Source organism: Dipodomys spectabilis, unplaced genomic scaffold (genome assembly GCF_019054845.1).
Source record: "Dipodomys spectabilis isolate Male_0828 unplaced genomic scaffold, ASM1905484v1 ptg000215l, whole genome shotgun sequence".
NCBI classification, from domain to species: domain Eukaryota; kingdom Metazoa; phylum Chordata; class Mammalia; order Rodentia; family Heteromyidae; genus Dipodomys; species Dipodomys spectabilis.
The window spans coordinates 10,086,369-10,106,393 of record NW_024870892.1 but is presented as its reverse complement, the minus strand read 5'-3'; the positions used below and the strand labels follow the sequence as shown (position 1 = coordinate 10,106,393).

The 20,025-nt window shown below is 51.0% G+C and overlaps 1 protein-coding gene and 1 non-coding gene across 4 annotated transcripts; both read left to right on the top strand.

Annotated features, from left to right (window-relative positions):
- Positions 1 to 259: 259 nt before the first annotated feature.
- On the top strand, positions 260 to 366 carry LOC122122894. Its single transcript, XR_006150211.1, has one exon. It is a non-coding gene; the product is annotated as a U6 spliceosomal RNA (small nuclear RNA).
- Positions 367 to 8,945: 8,579 nt separating this feature from the next.
- Cnn2 (calponin 2) lies at positions 8,946 to 18,490 on the top strand. 3 transcript variants are annotated; one of them, XM_042697291.1, is made up of 8 exons: positions 8,946 to 8,980; positions 9,071 to 9,141; positions 13,732 to 13,853; positions 15,455 to 15,521; positions 15,616 to 15,753; positions 16,311 to 16,427; positions 16,577 to 16,723; positions 17,773 to 18,490. In XM_042697291.1, the coding sequence occupies exons 2-8, from the start codon at positions 9,079 to 9,081 to the stop codon at positions 18,040 to 18,042; spliced, it is 924 nt and encodes a 307-aa protein (XP_042553225.1). In that variant the 5' UTR covers positions 8,946 to 8,980; positions 9,071 to 9,078; the 3' UTR covers positions 18,043 to 18,490. The 3 variants fall into 3 exon arrangements, with proteins under 3 accessions (XP_042553225.1, XP_042553224.1, XP_042553226.1); XM_042697290.1 differs by lacking the exon at positions 8,946 to 8,980 and adding an exon at positions 8,996 to 9,014; XM_042697292.1 differs by lacking the exon at positions 8,946 to 8,980 and adding an exon at positions 9,004 to 9,019 and having other exon boundaries at positions 9,076 to 9,141.
- The last annotated feature ends 1,535 nt before the right edge of the window (positions 18,491 to 20,025 follow it).

Genomic DNA, 20,025 nt, shown 5'->3' with positions numbered 1-20,025 from the left:
CTCATTTGCATAGAGATTTCCCACAAGTCTTCGCGGCATAAGCGGCTGCGCTCCAGACCTCTCCTTAGATCGATATCTGAAGATTTTTTTAAACCTAATGAGATACTCAAAGTAAAATACTAAAATAAAAGGCATTCTTTCTTGGGGGCAATTACCAAAAAAGATCCCACAGAATGGCCAGAGAGAGAGAAAGACCACCTAACTGTAAAGTGTTTCTATGTCGAGGTCTTTAAATAGAGAAATTCGCAAGCTTTGTGCTGTGTTCGCTTCGGCAACACATATACTAAAATTGGAACGATACAGAGAAGATTAGCATGGCCCCTGCGCAAGGATGACACGCAAATTCGTGAAGCGTTCCATATTTTTGCTTAAAACCTCCACCACCAGCCCAGTGTATCCCATTAGGGAAGGTCCCTGCAGCCCTGCTGGTGGACAGCCCCAGGACAGGACCCCCCGGGCCAGCACCCAGTGTGAGTGCCCTCCTGAGTGTGAGGTGCTTCTCCACGGTGCTCCAAAGTCAACGATCATTCATCCCCTGCAGAGACAGAAAGGAGGGAGGAGATCCTTGAGCCAGGAAGTACTACCCGACACTCAGACTGGGCAAACAAACATTGCAAAGTGGAAGGGAGGGCTGGGGAATGTGGCTTAGTGGTATAATGTGCTTGCTCAGCATGCCTGAGGTCCTGGGTTTGATTCTGCACAATCAGAAAGAGCAGGAAGTGGTGCTGTCGTTCAGGTGGTAGAGTGCTAAGCCTTGAGCAGAAGAGGCTCAAGGGACAGTGCCCAGGCCCTGAGTGCGAGCCCCAGGAGTGGCAAAAAGGAAAAAAAGAAAGCTGCAGGAAGTGCTGCCTCAGGGCTTGAAGTATGAGCACTTGGGAGAACAGCTGTGGCCACTGAAAGTCATTGAGGTGATAGGCTCCAAGTGGAGATCTAACTAATAGGAGCAAGCACTATTTTGTGGAAGATGCAGACACAACTTTATAGGGGTGGAGTCTGGGAAGAACAAAACAGATATCCCTATTCTTTTTTCTTTTGTCTTGCCTGGGTCCTGTCCCTCAGCTCTTCAGCTCAAGGTTAGTGCTTTATCACTTGAGCCACAGCACCACTTCTAGCTTTTTCTGCTTATGTGGTGCTCAGGAATGGAACCCAGGGCCTCATGCATTCAAGACAAGCACTCTACCACTGAGCCACTTTTCCAGCCCAGGAGGTGACTCTTGAAGCTTAAGACAAGCCTCTCAGAACTACTCAGGCTCTGCCTATATAGTAGGTGCTCAATAAATACACAGTCTTGACATTATTTTGGATCACTCCTCCTTGCCTCTCACTCTGCTGGTTGCAGAAAGGAAAAAGCTTTCTTTCCCAATGAAAAGAATGGGTATACAGCAATCTCCAAATGGTGCTTCACACATGCAATCCTAGCTACTCAGGAGACTGAGATCTGAGGAGCACAGTTCAAAGCCAGCCTAGGCAGGAAAGCCCCTGAGACTCCTACTTCCAATTAACTGCCATAAAAGCCTTAAGGCTCAGGTGGTAGAGTGCTAAATTGAGCGAAAAAGTTCAGGGACCAGCACCTTAAACCCTGAGATGAAGACTCAGGACCAGCACAAAAGAAAAAAGAAAAGAAAGAAAATGAAAGGGCTAAGGGAGGGTATGAGATCCTGAGTTCAAGCCCCAGGACTGGCACCAAAAAAAAAAAAAAAAAAAAAAGCCCACATGTTTTTGTTGCAATAAGGATTCTGGATCTATCTGGTACCATCTTGGCAACGTGGGTGGATGATAGGGAATTGCTAAAAACTGGGAGGTGGAGTACCCACCCCCAGGAGATGGGAATGCCTAAAGGCCTGCAGGCAGGGCCAGGGACTTGGATAATAGGTTACTGGGCCTGCCTGACCTGTGGCTGGAAGGAGGCAAGGTTTAGTGAAGCTTCCCTTTAAAGGTAGGGACTTTCTCAGCCAGGTGCTGGTGGCTCACGCCTGTAATCCTAGCTACTCAGGAGGCTGAGATCTGAGGATCACAGTTCATAGCCAGCCTGGGCAGGAAAGACCTTGAGACTCCTATCTCTAATAAACCACCAGAAAACCGGAAGTGGCTCTGTAGCTCAAGTGGTAGAGCGCTCACCTTGAGCTGAAGGGCTGAGGAACAGCGCCCAGGCCCAGAGTTCAAGCCCCACAACCGACCAAAAAATAAAGGTAGGAAGTCTTCACTTAGAGTGCTTGATTTGATTGCAGAGTAAAAATTTCTGGACAAGTCACTCTTGGTATTATCCCCACCTCGGGTGCTCAGCTCCACCCAGACCTGGGCTCCAATCTGTTCTAAAGTTCCCGCCATACAGCTGGCCGTATGGCCGCTCCATCTCTCCGCCTAGACCTACCTGCACACGCACCTACCTCCCTACCTGCCCCACACTTGCTTGCCGCTTAGACAGGGACAGATACCATGTGTTCCCTCTCCTGGGAGATATGGCCCCTCTAATAAACCTTATAATAATCTTTCTCCTGTGTCTGTTTGCCTCAGCGTGGTCCCCTGGGATGGTGGTGAAGGATTATTACAGTCACAATGATTAAGAAAACTTGTCAGAGCTTTATTGAGTAAGTAAACAAGCAGGCACACACAGAAGGGCAGGGACACACTTGAACGGAGGGTGGGTGTTTTCATAGACACAGTGCTCCTTGGGCTGTTGGGGTACTTGTATGGTAAAGGCAGGAGGCTGGCTTCAAAGTTATGCAAAGCCGAGTTCTTTGTCTTTGCTCTACCCACACCTGGTGTTATTTTCTGAGTATCCAGGTAATAATGCATCTTGCCATAAAGCAGTCCCTATCCTTGGGACAAGGAGGTACTTGCTATCTGCATTTTGGGGCAGGTAAGTTTTCTCTGGAAGGCATACATCCTGTCAGACAGTTGGTAAGCCTTGGGTGAGAAATGCATCCTTCAGGGAGGGGTGCATCCTGTTGTCTTTCCCTGAAGCAAAACATAGCACTTGTATATTTCTAAATGCCATATTTCTGAGTTACCTTCACCAGGCCTCAGTTCCCTTAAGTCATCCTGTTTCATTTCCCTTAAAATGAGACTTTCGTTCCTTTAATGTTTTTCTGGGGGGGATGTGGGTCTGAACTTGGCCTGGTCACTGTCCCTCAGCTCTTCACCTCAAGGCTAGTGCTCTCACTTGAGCCACTTTCGGCTTTTTTTTTTTTTTTTTTCTGCTTATGTGGTGCTGAGGAATCGAACCAGGGCCTCATGCATGCAAGGCAAGCACTTTACCATTAGCCACCTTTGCGGCCCCTTTAATCTTAAGGGAAGTACTTGAGGAATATCTCCTATATTTGCTGTAAGCAGACCATTCCTCATTTCCCCTAAAATGACTTGGTTCCTGTTAGACCAATGAGCTCCCTTCCCATAGCTTAGCACGCTCCTTCCCCTGTCCACAGCTTAGCATGCTCCTTTCCTAGGCAACACCAGGCCCACGTAGTAAAGGCAATAAATAATCAGCCTTCACCCCCCCCCCACCTTGAGATGCCACTCCTCTGGGGCAGCTACCACCATATAAGGCAACAAAAACCCCTTAGAGTGACCTTTAGGTCTAGTAGCGGCAGGAGCCCTTATTTACTACTTGGCAGCAGCATAAACCCTAATCTACCATCATGAAGCCCTGATCCTCACATCCACACCAGGGTCTCTGCCTCCAACCCCCTTTTAGCCCCTCCTAGTCTCAGTAGTTTGTATGGGTCCCCTCAGACAATATCCGGCACTTCTCACTCCCCATTTGTGAGAAGGGGTCTTGCCCGTCCCTTTACCGGGAATAAACCTTATCTTTGTTCTTTGTACCTGGATGTCTGCATGGTTTTCTAGTAAAGTCTAATATACTCTAGCAGTTCCCTTAATCTTTTTTTTTCTCCTTTTTTTGCCAGTCCTGGGGCTTGAACTCAGGGCCTGGCCCCTGACCCTGAGCTTCTTTTGCTCAAGGCTAGCACCCTACCACTTGAGCCACAGCACCACTTCCAGCTTTTTCCGTTTGTGTGGTACTGAGGAATTGAACCCAGGGCTTCATGCACGCTGGGTAAACACTCTACCATTAAGCCACCTTCCCAGCCTCCTTATTTCTCACGGCGTTCCACTTCAGCTCTCCAGGTTTGGTGAGATTGTTTTTCTGCTCTTTACTACCCTCGTGGCTCAGTTTCCTAATAGTATTAAGTGGCTGCAAGTTTTGAGGGGGACGTATGTCTGCTTGCACTTGCTGGTTTTCTAATAAAAACTCCCAATTCTTCAGTAAGGGAAAGACTAGGTCTAAGAAAGAACCTTGTTTCCCGGTGCAGGTGATGGGGGCTGTCCACCCAGCTTCCAAGGCCCAGAGGTAAGACAAGCTATACTTTGAATTGCAGGTTGTTTAGACCCAGTTAGACTGAGAGGATATATAAATGCATTGTGTTATTTAGCCTCAGGGAAATCCTACCTCACCTGTGATGAAAGGCAGGGGCGGGACTTGGATAATAAGTGACTGGACTTGCCAGTCTTGGGTTGTAAACTCTGAAGCTCCCCGTGACCCTTCCTCCTGACCTGACCCTATTTAGGTCTAGACTAGCTCAGGCGCCATTACACCATGCCACACGTCTCCATGTTGGTGTCCTGTCTCAGGTCTCCTGGCTCGCTTCTGATCACCATGGTGTCCCACTTCTGGTCTGGTTTGTTGGTATTGTTTCTCTGCTTTTTCTTTACTGTCTGGCTCTCATGGCTCAATTTTCTGATAGTGTTATTCTTTTTTTTGCTGGCCTGAACTCTGGGCCTGGGTGCTATCCCTCAGCTCTTCAGCTCAAGGTTAGCACTCTACCACTTGAGCCCCAGCACCACTTCCGGCCTTTTCTGCTTACATAGTGCTGAGGAATCAAACCCAGGGCCTCATGCATGCAAGGCAAGCACTCTACCACTGAGCCACCTTCCCAGGCCCTAAGTGTTATTCTTGAGGCTGCAGATCTTTGGGACAGGAGTCAACATGCAGGACACTGGTGCTCTACTGAAGACTCCAGATTCAACCTCTTAAAATGTAGCTTCTCTGTATCTCATGATAGAATTCCCCTATAATACTGGAACAGATGGAGGTGGGGAGACTGGTAAGGCCAGAGCAGCAAGTAGGGGTTCTAGAGGATTCCTTTTTATTTTGTTTTTTTGTGCCAGTCCTGTGGCTTGACTCATGGCGTGGGCACTGTCCCTGAGCTTTTTTGTTCAAGGCTAGCTCACAGACTTTCCTACTTTCCTGGCCTGGGCTGGCTTTGAGCTGAAGGTCCTAAGCTGCCCACTTCCCTAGTAAGTAGGATTGTAGTCCTGAGTCCTTAGCACTTTGTTGAGTAGGCCATAGGCAGCCAGGGGCAAACTGGGAGGAAAGGGGTTCCCAGAACTACGCCTTAGCTCAGATCGCCCTCTAGTGGATATTGAATTTTGACGATTTAGTTGTAGCTGTTCCCCACAGGTGTCCAGAGGTTGATGACCATGAACCTCAGGACTTGAGATGCTACGACTGATGTATAGATCAGTCAGATCAGAAGCAGCCAGATGCAGCCAGATGGTTCACACCTGTAATCCTAACCACTCAGAAGCTGAGATCTGAGGATCACAGTTCCAAGCCAGCCCGGACCAGAAAGTCTGTGAGATTTTTTTTTTTTTGGGTCCTGAACTCTGGGCCTGGGCACTGTCCCTCAGCTCTTCAGCTCAAGGCTAGCGCTCTACCACTTGAGCCACAGCGCCACTTGCGGATTTTTTCTTTTTGCTTATGTGGTGCTAAGGAATCGAACCCAGGGCTTCTGGCATGCAAGGTAAGTGCTCTACCACTGAGCCACCTTCCCAGCCCCTCAGCTCTTCAGCTCAAGGCTAGCGCTCTACCACTTGAGCCACAGCGCCATTTCCGGCTTTTTTCTTTTTACTTATGTGGTGCTGAGGAATCGAACCCAGGGCCTCAGGCATGCAAGGCAAGCGCTCTACCACTGAGCCAACTCCCAGCCCCCAAGATTTTTTTTTTTAATAATGAAAATACCATACAGAGGGGTTACAATTACATGGGCAAGATAATGAGTACATTTCTTTTTTTGTTTGTTTATTTTTGTTTTTTGGGGGTCTGGTTGTGGGCCTGAACTCTGAGCCTGGGCGCTGTCCCTCAGCTCTTCAGCTCAAGGTTAGCTCGCTAGCACTTGAGCCACTGGGCCACTTCTGGTTTTCGGAGTGGTTTAGTAGAGATAAGAGTCTCACTGACTTTCCTACGGGTCTGGCTTTGAACCGAGATCCTCAGATCTCAGCCTCTGGAGTAGTTAGGATTACTGGTGGGAGCCACTGGCTCTCAGCTTTGGTGACACTCTAATCTCCAATTAACCACCTGGAAACCAGAAGTAGCACTGTGGCTCAAAGCCCTAAGAGGCTAGCCTTGAGCAGAAAGAGCCTCAGGGCCAGTACCCAAACCCTGAATACAAGCCCCACAACCATTTTCAGTTTCAAGTGTTCCTTTGAAAATTGCCATGAGCACAGAATTGTGGCAATCTTCCACCTAACAATGTAAAACCACTTCAACCCTACCAATTGAGCAAAATAAATAAATAAATGTAATACAATACAACAGCAGAGCAAAATTTTTCCTCTGGTGGGAGGGTGGGCAGACTCAAGATGGAAAACTGCACTGGAGGGGAGGAGTATCTTAAGGGTTCAAATCTATATGGGGTCTGTGAACCCCATAGTCAGTTCTGAGACTTGTCATCCATTCTTCCCACAAGTTGATTGTGTGAGGTGTCTTGAACTTGATCTTGTCGCTGTTATTTTCTGTAGGCAGCCACCCCCCTTCCCCCCCCTCCACCGTGTGTGGCAAGCATTATGTAACTACACGGTAAGGTCAGTGGCTGGGAAGGGATTCCTTATCAACATCTTAGCTGGAGTCTCAGCTTTGGGTTTCCTAACTCCTGGCCACACCCCTACATGAAAGCCCTCTTCCCCACCCCCTACCCCTGCCAGCTTCCTGTGGCCAAAGCTAAAAATTCCTAAGATGTTAACATCTATGGACTCAACAGGCCCTCATCTCTGTACCAGGCACCTTCTGAGCACTTTGTGAATGTTAACCCATCTGTGTTATAAGCTGAAGCACAGAGAGGTGGAATAAGTTCAAAAAGACACACAGAGCCAGACGCTGGTGGCTCATGCCTGTAATCCAGCTACTCAGGAGGCTGAGATATGAGGATTGTGGTTTGAAGCCAGCTAGGGCAGGAAAGGCTGTCAGACTCTTCAATTAAGCACCAGAAAACCAGAAGTGGAACAGTGGAACTGTGGCTCAAAGTGGTAGAGGGCTAACCTAACCTTGAGCAAAAAAAAAAAAAAAGCTCTGGGACAGCAACCAGGCTCCTCATTCAAACCCCAGGATTAGCATATACACACACAAAAAGGGACTTGCTTAAAACCTCTTGGTTAGGACCCAAACTCAGATAGAGGAGAGGGAGAAAGACGGGCTAGAGAATGAAACATCACAGTAAGAGCTTCTCAGGGGAAAAGGAGACTGAGTCAGAGCACTTCAGGAGCCCAGGCATATGTCTCCAACTCATACTTACACTTCAAAGCCCCACGTCTCATGACCCCTCTTTGAAGTAGCTCTTTGTGTGTGTGTAGGGGGGGGGGAGTCATAGGGCCTGAACTCTGGGCCTGGGTACTGTCCCTGAGCTCTTCAGCTCAAGGCTGGAGCTCTACCACAGTGCCACTTCTGGCTTTTTCTGCTTCTGTGGTGCTGAAGAATTGAACCCAGGGCCTCATGCATGCAAGGCAAGCACTCTACCACTGAGCTACCTTCACAGCCCTGAAGTGGGCCTTTGAAGAGCCCTCTTTTCTCAGAGTTCCCTCAATTCAGAGAGTAGAATGGGGGATTCTGCCTTCCCAGAGCTGGGAAGAAACTAAACTCTCAGGAGCCATTTATTGAGGACATGGCAGGGAGTTTTTGGTAAAAACACAATTGAGGGAACAAATGAATGAGTTACTAAAGTGAATGTATTCTTGGCATTGGTTGATTAACTGATTGATTGTCAGTACAGGGGTTTGAACTTAGGGCTTCACGTTCTCACTTGGCTTTTTCACTCAAGGCTGGTGCTCTACCATGTGAACCACATTTCCACTTCTAGATTTGTTTTTTGCCAGTCCTGGGCTTGAATCCCTCAGGACCTGAACACTGTCCTTGAGCTTCCTTTGCTCAAGACTAGCGCTTTACCACTTGACAGTGCCATTTCTGGCTTTTTCTGTTTATGTGGTCCTGGGAAATTGAACCCAGGGCATCTCCTGACCTCACCACTCCCTCTGGTCAGCCCTAAATTCCCACACTGAGCCCTGTCCACAACCTTTCCGCAGGTATTTGGGCCTTTCGTTCTATCATTCTACTTGGGCCTGGCAAACTCCTACTTGTCCCCTGAAGCCCCAACTCTCAATAGCATCCCTCCTTTAAGAAGCCCCTGTCACCTTCCTCAGGCCTCAGATTTCCTAGGAAGGGACAACTGGGAGGTGCCTCCTAAGTGGCGGAGAGGGACCCTCCTTCATACCCCAAAAGGGTTCAGGGTCCCCACTGTGGTGCAGAAGAGTAAACTGAGGCCCAGAAAGCGTGGCAGAGCCCTGTAGGGGTTGGTTACCAGCAGGTAGAGAGGGGACAGGCGGGTTACTACTAGGTCTGAGGCAGTCCTGAGCCCCTGACCCTTCCTGCCTCAGTTTCCCAACGTTGCCAAAGAAGTCCTCTCCGGGCCCCGGGGCGCGGGAGGCGCCGCCGGGCGGGGGTCGGGGGCTCAGGAAGTTCTGCGGCCACAGGAATTTGTGAGCTTTCAGGCCTTATAAGGATATTTGCGCTCGGAGCCAATCAGCGTCGGGGGCGGCGCCCGGCCCCGCCCCCAGGCCCTCCGGGCCCCGCCCCGGCCCGCCCGGCCACGCCCCCGGCCCGCCCGGCCACGCCCCCGGCCCGCCGGCTCCCGCCGCGCCCCGTCCGCGCCGCGTCCCCGTCGCGGTCCCCGTCCCGCTCCCCGCACCGCCGCACCGCCGCGCGCCCCGGTCCCGTCCCCGCGCCGTCCCCGCAGCGCCGCAGCGCCAGCCATGAGCTCCACGCAGTTCAACAAGGGGCCGTCGTACGGACTCTCGGCCGAAGTCAAGAACCGGGTGAGTGGGCGCCCGACGCCCCGGCCCGGCCCCCGGGGCTCGGACGGGCGCCGCACCCCGGCCGGGCAGGGCGGCCTCGCTTCTACGCTGACACCTGCGGGGTCCAGGCGTTCAGGACAATCAGGGGGACCATGAGATGTGGGGAGAGGGACCCCCCATCTTCCCAGCATCCGGAGTCACCGGGATCCCATCACCGTCCGGGGCTCCTGGGCCTGGTGCCCCCTCCTCCACCCCGCCCCGCTCCCGGTCCCAGCCCCGGCCCCGGTCCCGGCCCCGGCCCCGGTCCCGGCCCCGGTCCCTTCGGATGCCCCGCACCTCCCCCACCCCAGGTTTCCAGGCCCAAGAATGTGCTGGGGAGCTGGGGCCCCCTCTCCCCATCACCTGGGCCACACTTCCGCTTTTGAGTCCACTCAAGTTCGGGGCGGGGGAGAGGCGGGGCTGGTGGCTTTTTGAGCTGGGTGTGCCCCCCCCACTTCTCCCGGGAATTTCCTGGGCTCTTACACCTGAGAGTGAGGGGAAGTGGGGGGGGGTTCCCCGGTTCAGATCCCTTCTATACACATTCAAAAAGATAGATGGCAAGGAAGTCCTCTCAACGTAGCCTGGACAGGTTTGAGGTGTGGCAGTTGGAAAGATCACACCAGAGATCTTCTGGTCTGGTTCAGAAAGGGCCGGACACTTCTGGAGGGTCACACAGCAAAGCATCTTGGAGAAGGTGTGGAAGAGAACTATGATTCCAGCTTGGAAGGTGTGGGGGGGTGGGAAGGGCAGGCCTACCAGCCTGAGGCCCTTCAGCTGGATGAGCAAGCACACACGCACACCCACTGGACACCTGGGAATGTGGCTTCACAGCTGCGGCAGGGTGGCGGGCCCAGGCACGCTTAAGGTACCTGGCCTGCAACCTCTTGGTCTCCACTGCAAACAGCAGAGAGAATTGCTGTGTGAGCTCTCACCAGCTTCCCCAAAGCTGCAAGTGGAGCTTTGGCTCCCCAGCATGAGTGAAAAAAGCTAAGGGACAGCACCCAGGTCCTGAGTTCAAGTCCCAGGAACCACAAACACATATACACACAGAGCTTGGTGGGTACTCTGGCTCAGAGAATCATACAGCTCAAAAGTGACCCAGCCAAACCTAGATGTCCCAGGTTGCCAAACCAGCACTCTGTGGTTTCTGGTGACTATAGGCAGTCTCTATATATATCAGGGACACAGACTAGTTGGGACACATCACCCTCTGGACAGATCCAGAGATCTCACTGTTAGACCCTTGGGCCTGGGTTTACTCCCTGGCCAGTTCTCTGGGAGCCTCTGTGCCATGTGGTCCTAGCTGAGGGTCCAGGCTGCTGGGAACAGCTGGTCCCGATTTACTAGGGAGGCATCCACATTCCTGGCAGTCTGTGGTGAAGGAGGAGGAATGTGCTCTGGGCTGTGGGCAGCTGAGGAGCTAGCAAGGGAGGGAGGGAGAGAGAGGGAGAGGCAGTGGGCGGGGCTTTTCCCCCCACAGTCCCCCGAGCCTTAGAGGGGCTTGGCCCAGCTGAGCCAGGAACGCCTGGCATCCTAGTCGGCCAGATTGCCTCATCTCATGCTCAGCATTGTGGGCTCCTGGGTGTGATACCCCCCCCCCTCCCTGCCTGCCCTGCCCGCCCTGCCCTTTCTCATTCCTCCTGACAAAGCCAGCCTGGCAGGGCTGCCTGGGAACCTGGACACTGACAGGGATCAGATTTGCTGGCTGTGGCTACCTGCCTTTGTCTCCCTTAATCCCACGTCCCTAATCTCACCTCAACAGCTTTGTAGGTGGGAACCCAAATGGGTTCCTGTCAGCAGAGGTTTCTGTAGCCAGTCTGGTGTGCACAGTAGCTCACATCTGTAATACTAACTACTCAGGAGGCTGAGATCTGAGGATCCTATTTCAAATATAGCCCAGGCAGGAAAGTCCCTGAGTTTATCTCCAGTGAACCATCAAACAACAACAACACAGAAGTAAGCTGTGGCTCAAATGGTAGAGTGCTAGCCTTGAGTGGAAAAACCTTAGGGACAGCATCCAGGCCCTGAGTTCAAGCCTTAGGATCAGTACAAGGTTTTTTAAAAAGAGCAGCTCTGTCCTTCTGTTCCCTGGGGGAGGATATGGGAGAGAGGGGCTGAGGAAAGAGGACATGATGTTTGCAGACCCACGGTGAGTCTGACAGTCCTGCTTGTCAAAAGCCTGCCATGGGCTTCTTCCTGCCTTCCTGGGAGCTGCCTTCAGAACACAGCCAGGCCTGTGCACCTGCCTGGGTTCCCCCAGCATCTGGCCCTGGCCAGTCCAGCTTTGGCTATGGGGATCAAGCAGCTGTGAGCTTGAGGAAAGTAGGCATGCATTTGGAGGGGCCTTGAACATGTCTTGCTTTGTGTGGTGTGTGTATGTGTGTATGGGGGGGGGGGGTCTCTGGGCCTTGAACTCAGGGACTGGACACTGTCTTTGAGCTTTTGTGCTCAAGGCTAGTGTTCTACCACTTGAGCCACAACTCCACTTCCAGCTTTTTTTGCTGGTTAATTGGAGATAAGAATTTCATGGATTTTCCTGCCCAGGCTGGTTTTGAATTATGATCCTCAGATCTCAGCCTCCTGAATAGATAAGATTCTAAGTGTGAGTGACTGGCTCCTGGCTTTTCTTTTCTTTCTGTTTTGATCAGAGACTGGGACTCGAACTCTACTTGATGCTTTCTCTCATTAGATAGCATCTAACAACTTAACCACACCTGCAACAAAATAGTTGGTTATTTCCTTTTTTTTTTTTTTTTTTGGGTCCTGTTGTGGGGCCTGAACTCTGGGCCTGGGTGCTGTCCCTCAGCTCTTCAGCTCAAGGCTAGCGCTCTACCACTTGAGCCACAGTGCCACTTCCAGCTTTTTTTTTTCTTTTTACTTATGTGGTGCTGAGGAATCGAACCCAGGGCCTCACGCATGCAAGGCAAGCACTCTACCACTGAGCCACCTTCCCAGCCCAGTTATTTCCTTTTCTTTCTTTATTTTTATTTATTTATTTTTTGTCAGTCATGGGGCCTGAACTCTGGGCCTGGGCGCTATCCCTCAGCTCTTCAGCTCAAGGCTAGCGCTCTACCACTTGAGCCACAGTGCCACTCCCAGCTTTTTCTACCTATGTGGTGCTGAGGAATCAAACCCAGGGCCTCATGCTTGTGAGGCAAGCACTCTACCACTATGCTACCTTCTCAGCCCTTTTTTTTTTTGTGCCAGTCCTGGGGCTTGAATTCAGGGCCAGGGGCTGTCCCTGAGGGGTCTTTTGCTCAAGACTCACTCTCTACTGCTTGAGCCACAGTGCCACTTCTGGCATTTTTTGCAATTTATTGGAGATAAGAGTCTCATGGAGTTTCCTATCTAGGCTGGTTTTGAACCACAATCCTCAGATCTGTTTTCTAAGTAGCTAGGATTACTGCATGTACCAGTGCCTGGCTTGACCTTGAGCCCTCCCTGAACTGACAGCAGATGTCATGGGGGAGTAGAACCATGAACAAGGACACCCACCACATAATGGCAGAGAAATTTCACAGCCAGGGTGTTTAGGGAAGGGAGGGATTAAGTCACATTGAAGTTGGTAGAGACAGTCTGTGCAAAAGCCCTGTGGCAGAAACCAGTATGGCCAGTTCCAGAAATGGAAGTTCAGTTCCTCAATAGAACAATAGAATCACCCCCTGACCTGCAGTTCCAGAAGTTGAATACAGATGGGCAAAGGAGACCTGCATACACCACCTGCATCTTAACATAACATTCATAACAGCAAACGGGAACAACCTAAGTATCCATGGGTGTGTAAATGGATGTCTAACATGGTCCACACACGGAAATGTCATGCAGCCATGAACAGGATGTGACTCAGCTATGGTGTGGAGGGACCTTAAGGACATGGTGCTCATTGAGAGAAGCAGACACAAAAGGCCCCATAGTATGTGGCTCCTTTGAGAGGAAACTTCCAGAACAGGTACATATAGAGACTGGAAGTGGACTTGGGGGCGGGGGAGGGGGTTTGCAGAGAGGCTAGGTGACTACTCATAGGAATAAACTTCTTAGCCGGGTGCCAGTGGCTCATTCCTGTAATCCTAGCTACTCAGGAGGCTGAGATCTGAGGACTGCAGTTCAACGTCAGCCTGGGCAAGAAAGTCCATGAGACTATCTCCAATAAACCACTAGAAAACCAGAAGTGGTGCTGTGGCTCAAGTGGTAGAGCGCTCACTATTCTTGAGCTGAAGAGTTGAGGGACAGTGCCCAGGCCCAGAGTTCAAGCCCCACAACCAACCAAAAAAAAAAAAAAAGAAGGAATGGACTTTCTTTGAGGTGATGGAATGTTCTGGAATGGATTGAAGTAGTGATTTCACAACATTGTGAATGTACTAAATGCCATTGCTGTCCCAACAGAATGCCACCGAGGTGACAAGATGTCACCTATGACATCCCAAGGTGGGGGGGGGGCGGGGTACGGACAGGGTCAGGTCCAGCCAGGCCTCACGCCGTCAGCCAGCCAGGCCTCACGCGTCAGCCAGCCAGGCCTCACGCCGTCAGAGCGGTCATTCTCCACTCCTCAGCCCTGTGCCTCTTGCTTCTCAGCTCCTGTCCAAATATGACCCCCAGAAGGAGGCTGAGCTCCGCAGCTGGATCGAAGGGCTCACGGGCCTCTCCATCGGCCCCGACTTCCAGAAGGGTCTGAAGGACGGGGTGATCTTGTGCACGTGAGTGCTAGCTCGCTCTCTTTCTCTCTCATCTGTCTCTTATTTTCTCCTTCGGTCCTTCCCTCCCTTTTTTTTTTGTCGGTCGTGGGGCCTGAACTCTGGGCCTGGGCGCTGTCCCTCAGCTCTTCAGCTCAAGGCTAGCACTCTACCACTTGAGCCACAGCGCCACTGCCAGCTTTTTCTGCTTATGCGGTGCTGAGGAATTGAACCCAGGGCCTCATGCATGCAAGGCAAGCACTACCACTGAGCCACTTTCCCAGCCTTTCTGCTTCCTTCCTTTCTACATTCCTTCTGTCCTTCTCTTTCATTTTCATTTTCTCCTTTTTGGCCTTTGTCTTCCTCTCTCTCCCTCCCCCACTCTCCTTCCTTCCTTCCTTCTGTCCTTCCTTCCTTCCATCTTTTCTTCCTTTTTTTCACCAGTCTCTACCACTTCCAGTTTTCTAGTGGTTAATTGGAGGCTGGCTTTAAATCATGATCCTCAGTTATCAGCCTCCTGAGTAGCTAAGATTAGGATTACAGGTGTGACCAAGCCACCAGTACCTGGCCCTGATGTCTTTCCTTGGAGCTACCAATCCCCCTTTCTCTTTCTCTCTCTCTCTCTCTCCCTCCCTCTCTTTCCCTCTCCCTTTCCTCTTTCTCTGTTTCTCTCTCTCCCCCCTCCCTCTCTCTTTCCCTCTCTCTCCCTGACACTGTGTCTACTTGGCACAAAGTATTTCACACTCCAGTGTGTTCACCACTTTTATGGATCACAGACACAATACAATTCAGCAGGCAGACCCCAATGCAGAAGTTTGTTTGCTTCTTACTTAATAGTATGACATCTTTTTTTTTTTTTTTAGTTCTTTCCTTTTTCTTGTCTTATTGCTTCGTCTAGGACGCCTAGCAATGTGCACCCTTCATTCTGCTTCTGTTTCATTGGAGAACTGACAATGCTTCCAGTGGTCTTTCCTTGTGCAGGCTATTAAGCTGTGATTCAGATATTCTATAGTCTTGCACATTAAAAAATGCTTGTGCGTCGGTGGCTCATGCCTGTAATTTTAGCTACTCAGGAGACTGAGATCTGGTTCAAAGCCAGGTCTTGCAGGAAAATCCATGAGACTCCTATCTCCACTAAACTAACAAGAAGTCAGAAGTGGAGCTGTGGCTCAAGTGGTAAAGTGCTAGTCTTGAGCAGAAAAGCTCAAGGACATTGCCCAGGTCCTGAGTTCAAGCCCCCGAGACGAGACCGGGACACAAAAAATATTGGTAGGGCTGGGAAGGTGGCTCAGTGATAGAGCACTTTCCTTGCATGCCTGAGGCCCTGGGTTTGATTCCTCAGCACCACATAAGCAAAAAGAAAAAAGCCAGAAGTGGCGCTGGGGCTCAAGTGGTAGAGAGCTAGCCTTGAGCTGAAGAGCCGAGGGACAGTGCCCAGGCCCAGAGTTCAGGCCCCACGACTGGACCCAAAAAAAAACAAAAAAAAAAAACTGGTACACAGAAGCTAGGCAAAGCAGGTTTCCCTGGGCAGGTATGAACTTGGCCGAGCTGGGAACCCTGGTCCCTGGGTTCTACGGACACTAATGGAGCTTTCTATCTTGCTCCACCCCCACCCTCCACCCCAGACTCATGAACAAGCTGCAGCCGGGCTCGGTCTCCAAGATCAACCGCTCCATGCAGAACTGGCACCAGGTGAGGGGCTGGCGGGTAGAGGACAGGACTGGGGACCCAGCGGGCAGTCCGGTAACTGAGATCCCCTCTCCGCCCTTCCCCTGCCTTCTCCCAGCTAGAAAACCTCTCCAACTTCATCAAGGCCATGGTCAACTACGGCATGAACCCTGTGGACCTGTTTGAGGCTAACGACTTGTTCGAGAGTGGGAACATGACACAGGTCCAGGTGTCGCTTCTCGCACTGGCAGGGAAGGTAAGGCCCAGAGAGGGAAAGCAGCCAGCCTGGAGACTCACAGTGAGGGAAATGTTGATGTGGTATAATCTCTCTCTCCCTCCCCCTCTTTTCTCTCTCTCTTTGTGCCAGTACTAAGGCTTGAGCTCAGAGCCTGGGCACATTTTTACTTAAGCTACAGCTCCACTTCCAGGTTTTTTTTGCTGGTTAATTTGAGATGAGACTCTTCCTGTCCTCATTGGCTTTGAACATGGCTCCTCAGATCTCAGCTTCCTGGGTTGAGGCTCTTCATTTTGTGTCAGTCCTAGGGCTTGAGCAAAGCCAGATATGAAGCTGTGGCTGAAAGGGTAGAGCACTAGCACAAAAGCTCAGGGACAGTGCGTAGGTCCTGAGTTCAAGCTCTAGGACCTGTGGCGCTGTACAGAGCTCAGGGACAGTGCCCAGGCCCAGAGCTCAAGCCCCATGACCAACAAAAAGAAAGAAAGAAATTTCTGGGTTGTGCAGTCTGGGAAGGATGAAGGGCCCTAGTTGCTCTACCTGGCTCTCTTTGCCCCTCTCACTCCCCTGTCCTCTCCCAGGCTAAGACAAAAGGGCTGCAGAGTGGCGTGGACATCGGGGTCAAGTACTCGGAGAAGCAGCAGCGGAACTTCGATGATGCCACCATGAAGGCCGGCCAGTGTGTCATTGGGCTGCAGGTGGGTGCCAAGCCCTGTACTTGGATCCCAGGGTTCTTATGTGATTCGTGTCCTGCTCAGCCCTGTGGGCCCCCCCTCCAGCTTCTGGGGAGAATCTGTGGGAGCCTGGAGGGGGAGCAGCTTGATCTCTTGCGCCTCCCTTCCCACAGATGGGCACCAACAAATGTGCCAGCCAGTCCGGTATGACAGCCTATGGCACCAGGCGGCATCTCTACGACCCCAAGAACCACATCCTGCCCCCCATGGACCACTCCACCATCAGCCTTCAGATGGGCACAAACAAGTGTGCCAGTCAGGTGGGCCCCCGACCCCCACCTCCCCAGTGTCCTGCTGCCACTGCTGTTTCTACTGTTCGGCATAGTGCTAACTCTCCAGTGGGACTTAGTTTCCACTCAGTTCTGATCGTTTCCTGTTCTCATGCTTTTTGCCAAGTTGAAGCTATATATCCCATTGATGATTTTCAAACCCTCAGATCCCTAGGTAGCTTTGGCCTCAGCCAGAGTAGCCTCCTGGCTGCCAAGGGAAAAGTAGAACATTGCTGATTTGTTGTTGTTATTGTTGTTCTTTGTTTTTTGTTTTTTTTTGTTTTTGTTTTGTTAGTACTGGGGCTTGAACTCAGGGCTTGGGCACTATCCCTTAGTCCCCCCACCCCCTCCCCCAAGTCTGGCAATCTACAACTTGAGCCAGAGCTGTACTTCTGGCTTTTTTTCTGGTTAATTGGAGAGAAGAGTTTCATGGGCTTTCCTGGACTAACATTCCTGGTTTTAAGTGATCATGATGGAATCAGACAGAGGAGCTATCTGTAACAAAGATCTACTTCTCAGCCAGGTGCCAGTGGCTCACACCTGTAATCCTAGCTACTCAGGAGGCTGAGATCTGAGGATTGTAGTTCAAAGCTGGCCCAGGCAAGAAAGTCTTTTTCTTTTTTTTGGTCGGTAGTGGGGCTTGAACTCTGGGCCTGGGCACTGTCCCTCAGCCCTTCAGCTCAAGGCAAGCACTCTACCACTTGAGCCACAGTGTCACTTCTGGTTTTCTGAGCAATGTATTGGAGATAAGAGGCTCTTATTTCCAATTAATCACTCAAAAAATCAGAAGTTGAGCTGTGGCTTTTAAGTGATAGCATGCTAACCTTCATCAAAAGAGCTCAGGAACAACACCCAGGCCCTAAGTTCAAGCCCCACTACCAACCAAAAAGGAAAAAAAAAAAAGATCCACTTTTCATAATTACAGAAGGGAGTCCAGCTTGGAATTACCCCTTGGGTGCCAAGCAGTGTGGGTTGGGATTGGCATGAGAACTGGGAACCTTTTTTTCCCCATCTGACACCTTCTCTTTCCTCTCCTCCAGGTGGGCATGACGGCTCCGGGGACCCGGCGACATATCTATGACACCAAGCTGGGGACAGACAAGTGTGACAACTCCTCCATGTCCCTGCAGATGGGTTACACACAGGGTGCCAATCAGAGTGGCCAGGTCTTTGGTCTGGGCCGCCAGATATATGATCCCAAGTATTGCCCGCAAGGCTCTGCGGCAGATGGCGCTCCACCTGGTGCCAATGACTACCCCAGGGAGGCCTCAGAATATGTGCCCTACTACCAGGAGGAGGCCGGCTACTGAAGCACCCCAGAATGCCAACTCCCCATTGCAGTACCCTGTCTGGGGCTTGGGGTTTTTATGGGTGTAGCTTTCCCTTTTCTCATTCTTTTTTAAACATTTAGTACCGCCCGTGGAGGGTCTGTGGGTGATTGGGGCTGCTTTGACCCATTCTGACAGGACTTCCTTTGCAGGACTGAGCCCTGGGTAGATGTGAGGGGTCCATGGGTGGGGCATGTTACCTGGCAGCAAATTTCCCAGAATGCTCTAAGACAGAGCCAGTTAGGGACCAGCCCTCAAATGACTTCCTGTTTCTTCCTCTCTTGATCAACTTCTCTTGATCAACTTGTGGTTTCTATTGGGCAGAAGTTTCAAAGTAGTTTTAAGGAAAGGAAACTGTGTGTGTGTGTGTGTGTGTGTGTGTGTGTGTGTGTGTGTGTGTGTGTGTGTGTGTGTGTGTGTGCGCGCACGCGCGCGTGTGTTGGTTTTGTTTTAGTTTTTCTGCCAATATTGAGGTTTGAACTCAAAGACTGGGTTCTGTCTCTGAATGTTTTCTGTTTAAGGCTAGCAGTCTACCACTTGAGTCACAGCTCTACTTTTGGCTATTTTATAGTTAATTGGAGATGAAAGAGTTTCGTAGGATTTCCTGGCTGGCTGGCTTTGAGCTAGGATCCTCAGATCTGAGCTTCCTGAGTAGCTAGGATTATAGGCGTGAGCCACAAGTGCCCAGTTTCTTTCTCCTTCCTTCCTCCCTTCCTTCCTCTCTCCCTCCCTCTCTCTCTCCCTCCCTTCCTTCCTTCCTTCCTTGCTTCCTTCCTTCCTTCCTTCCTTGCTTCCTTCCTTCCTTCCTTTTTCTTTCTTTCATAAGGTTAATAGAGAGGGAAGCTGGGTAGTTGACCCCCCTGGAAGTTGGGACGAAGTCCAAAATATCGTAGGCCTCTTAAGGACTGGGTTCCCCTAGGAATCTCCTATGGTCATCCCTGACCATTCCCAACAGCCTAGAGTTCTGAATGTTTCAAAGCATGCAGAGCCTCTCACAAGTGCCTCCTTGGGCCCCTCAGGTCTTCCTGTTCTGAGTCTAACCAGCTCCACTCTGCCCTTCTTGCTCAATCTGCTCCCCCCAACCCTTGGACTTTTCAGATAATGTGAAATACTGAGTGTGGACCAAAAGCAATAAAAACCTCCATTTTTTTAAATAAAAATTGTGTCTGAGACAGCAGGAATCCTAGACCATCCTGGTGATAGTGGCTGGGGGCCTGGGAGACCTTCCCAGCAACCTTGGGCAAGGGAAGTAAAACCCAAGGCCCTGAGGTCACGAGTGGAACCAATGACTTGAAAAGCCAAGACTTGAGTAGAGGAAGAGGCTGAGCTTCACTGGGATCTGTGGGTGCCAGTTCTGCCCATTCCTACAGCACTGCCTCCAGGCTATTCTCCAAGCCTGGAGATCTCTCCCAGTGCAACTATACATTCTCAGAGCTCCCATGCCCAAAGCCCACCCCTTACCTCCATAGAGCAGTGCCCTTCCCAGCTCTTCCCCTTCCCAGAGCCTTTGGAGCTTTGGATCGATCCACCTTCCCTTCATACCTATCATGAGCTTGTGGAAATACATCAATTTTCCACAGCAGGAAAGGTTTCCCCTCAAAATCAAGGTAACTGCCAGGTGTGATGGCTCACCCCTGTAATCCTAGCTACTCAAGAGGTTGAGAAGTGAGGATTGTAGTTCAAAGCCAGCCCAGACATGAAAACCTGGGAAACTTTATTAACCATCAAAAACCTGGAAGTGAAGATGTGGCTCAAGTGGTAGAGTACCATCCCGCTGAAAAGGTTTAGGAACAATGTCCAGGTCCTGAGATCAAGCCCCTGTACAGGTACCAAAAATTAAAATATCAACCTAGCTAGCTGGGTGCTGGTGGCTCATGCCTGCAATCCTAGTTACTCAGGAGGCTGAGATCTGAGAATCGCAGGGCGAAGCCAGCCCAGGTAGGAAAGTCCATGAGACTCATTTCC

Excerpts from the sequence above, each read along its gene's own strand:
- Cnn2 (XM_042697291.1), top strand. The coding sequence starts at position 9,079 with ATGAGCTCCACGCAGTTCAACAAGGGGCCGTCGTACGGACTCTCGGCC. Across the intron at positions 13,854-15,454 it reads GACGGGGTGATCTTGTGCAC|ACTCATGAACAAGCTGCAGC; the intron begins GTGAGTGCTAGC and ends CCTCCACCCCAG. Across the intron at positions 16,724-17,772 it reads CAAACAAGTGTGCCAGTCAG|GTGGGCATGACGGCTCCGGG; the intron begins GTGGGCCCCCGA and ends CCTCTCCTCCAG.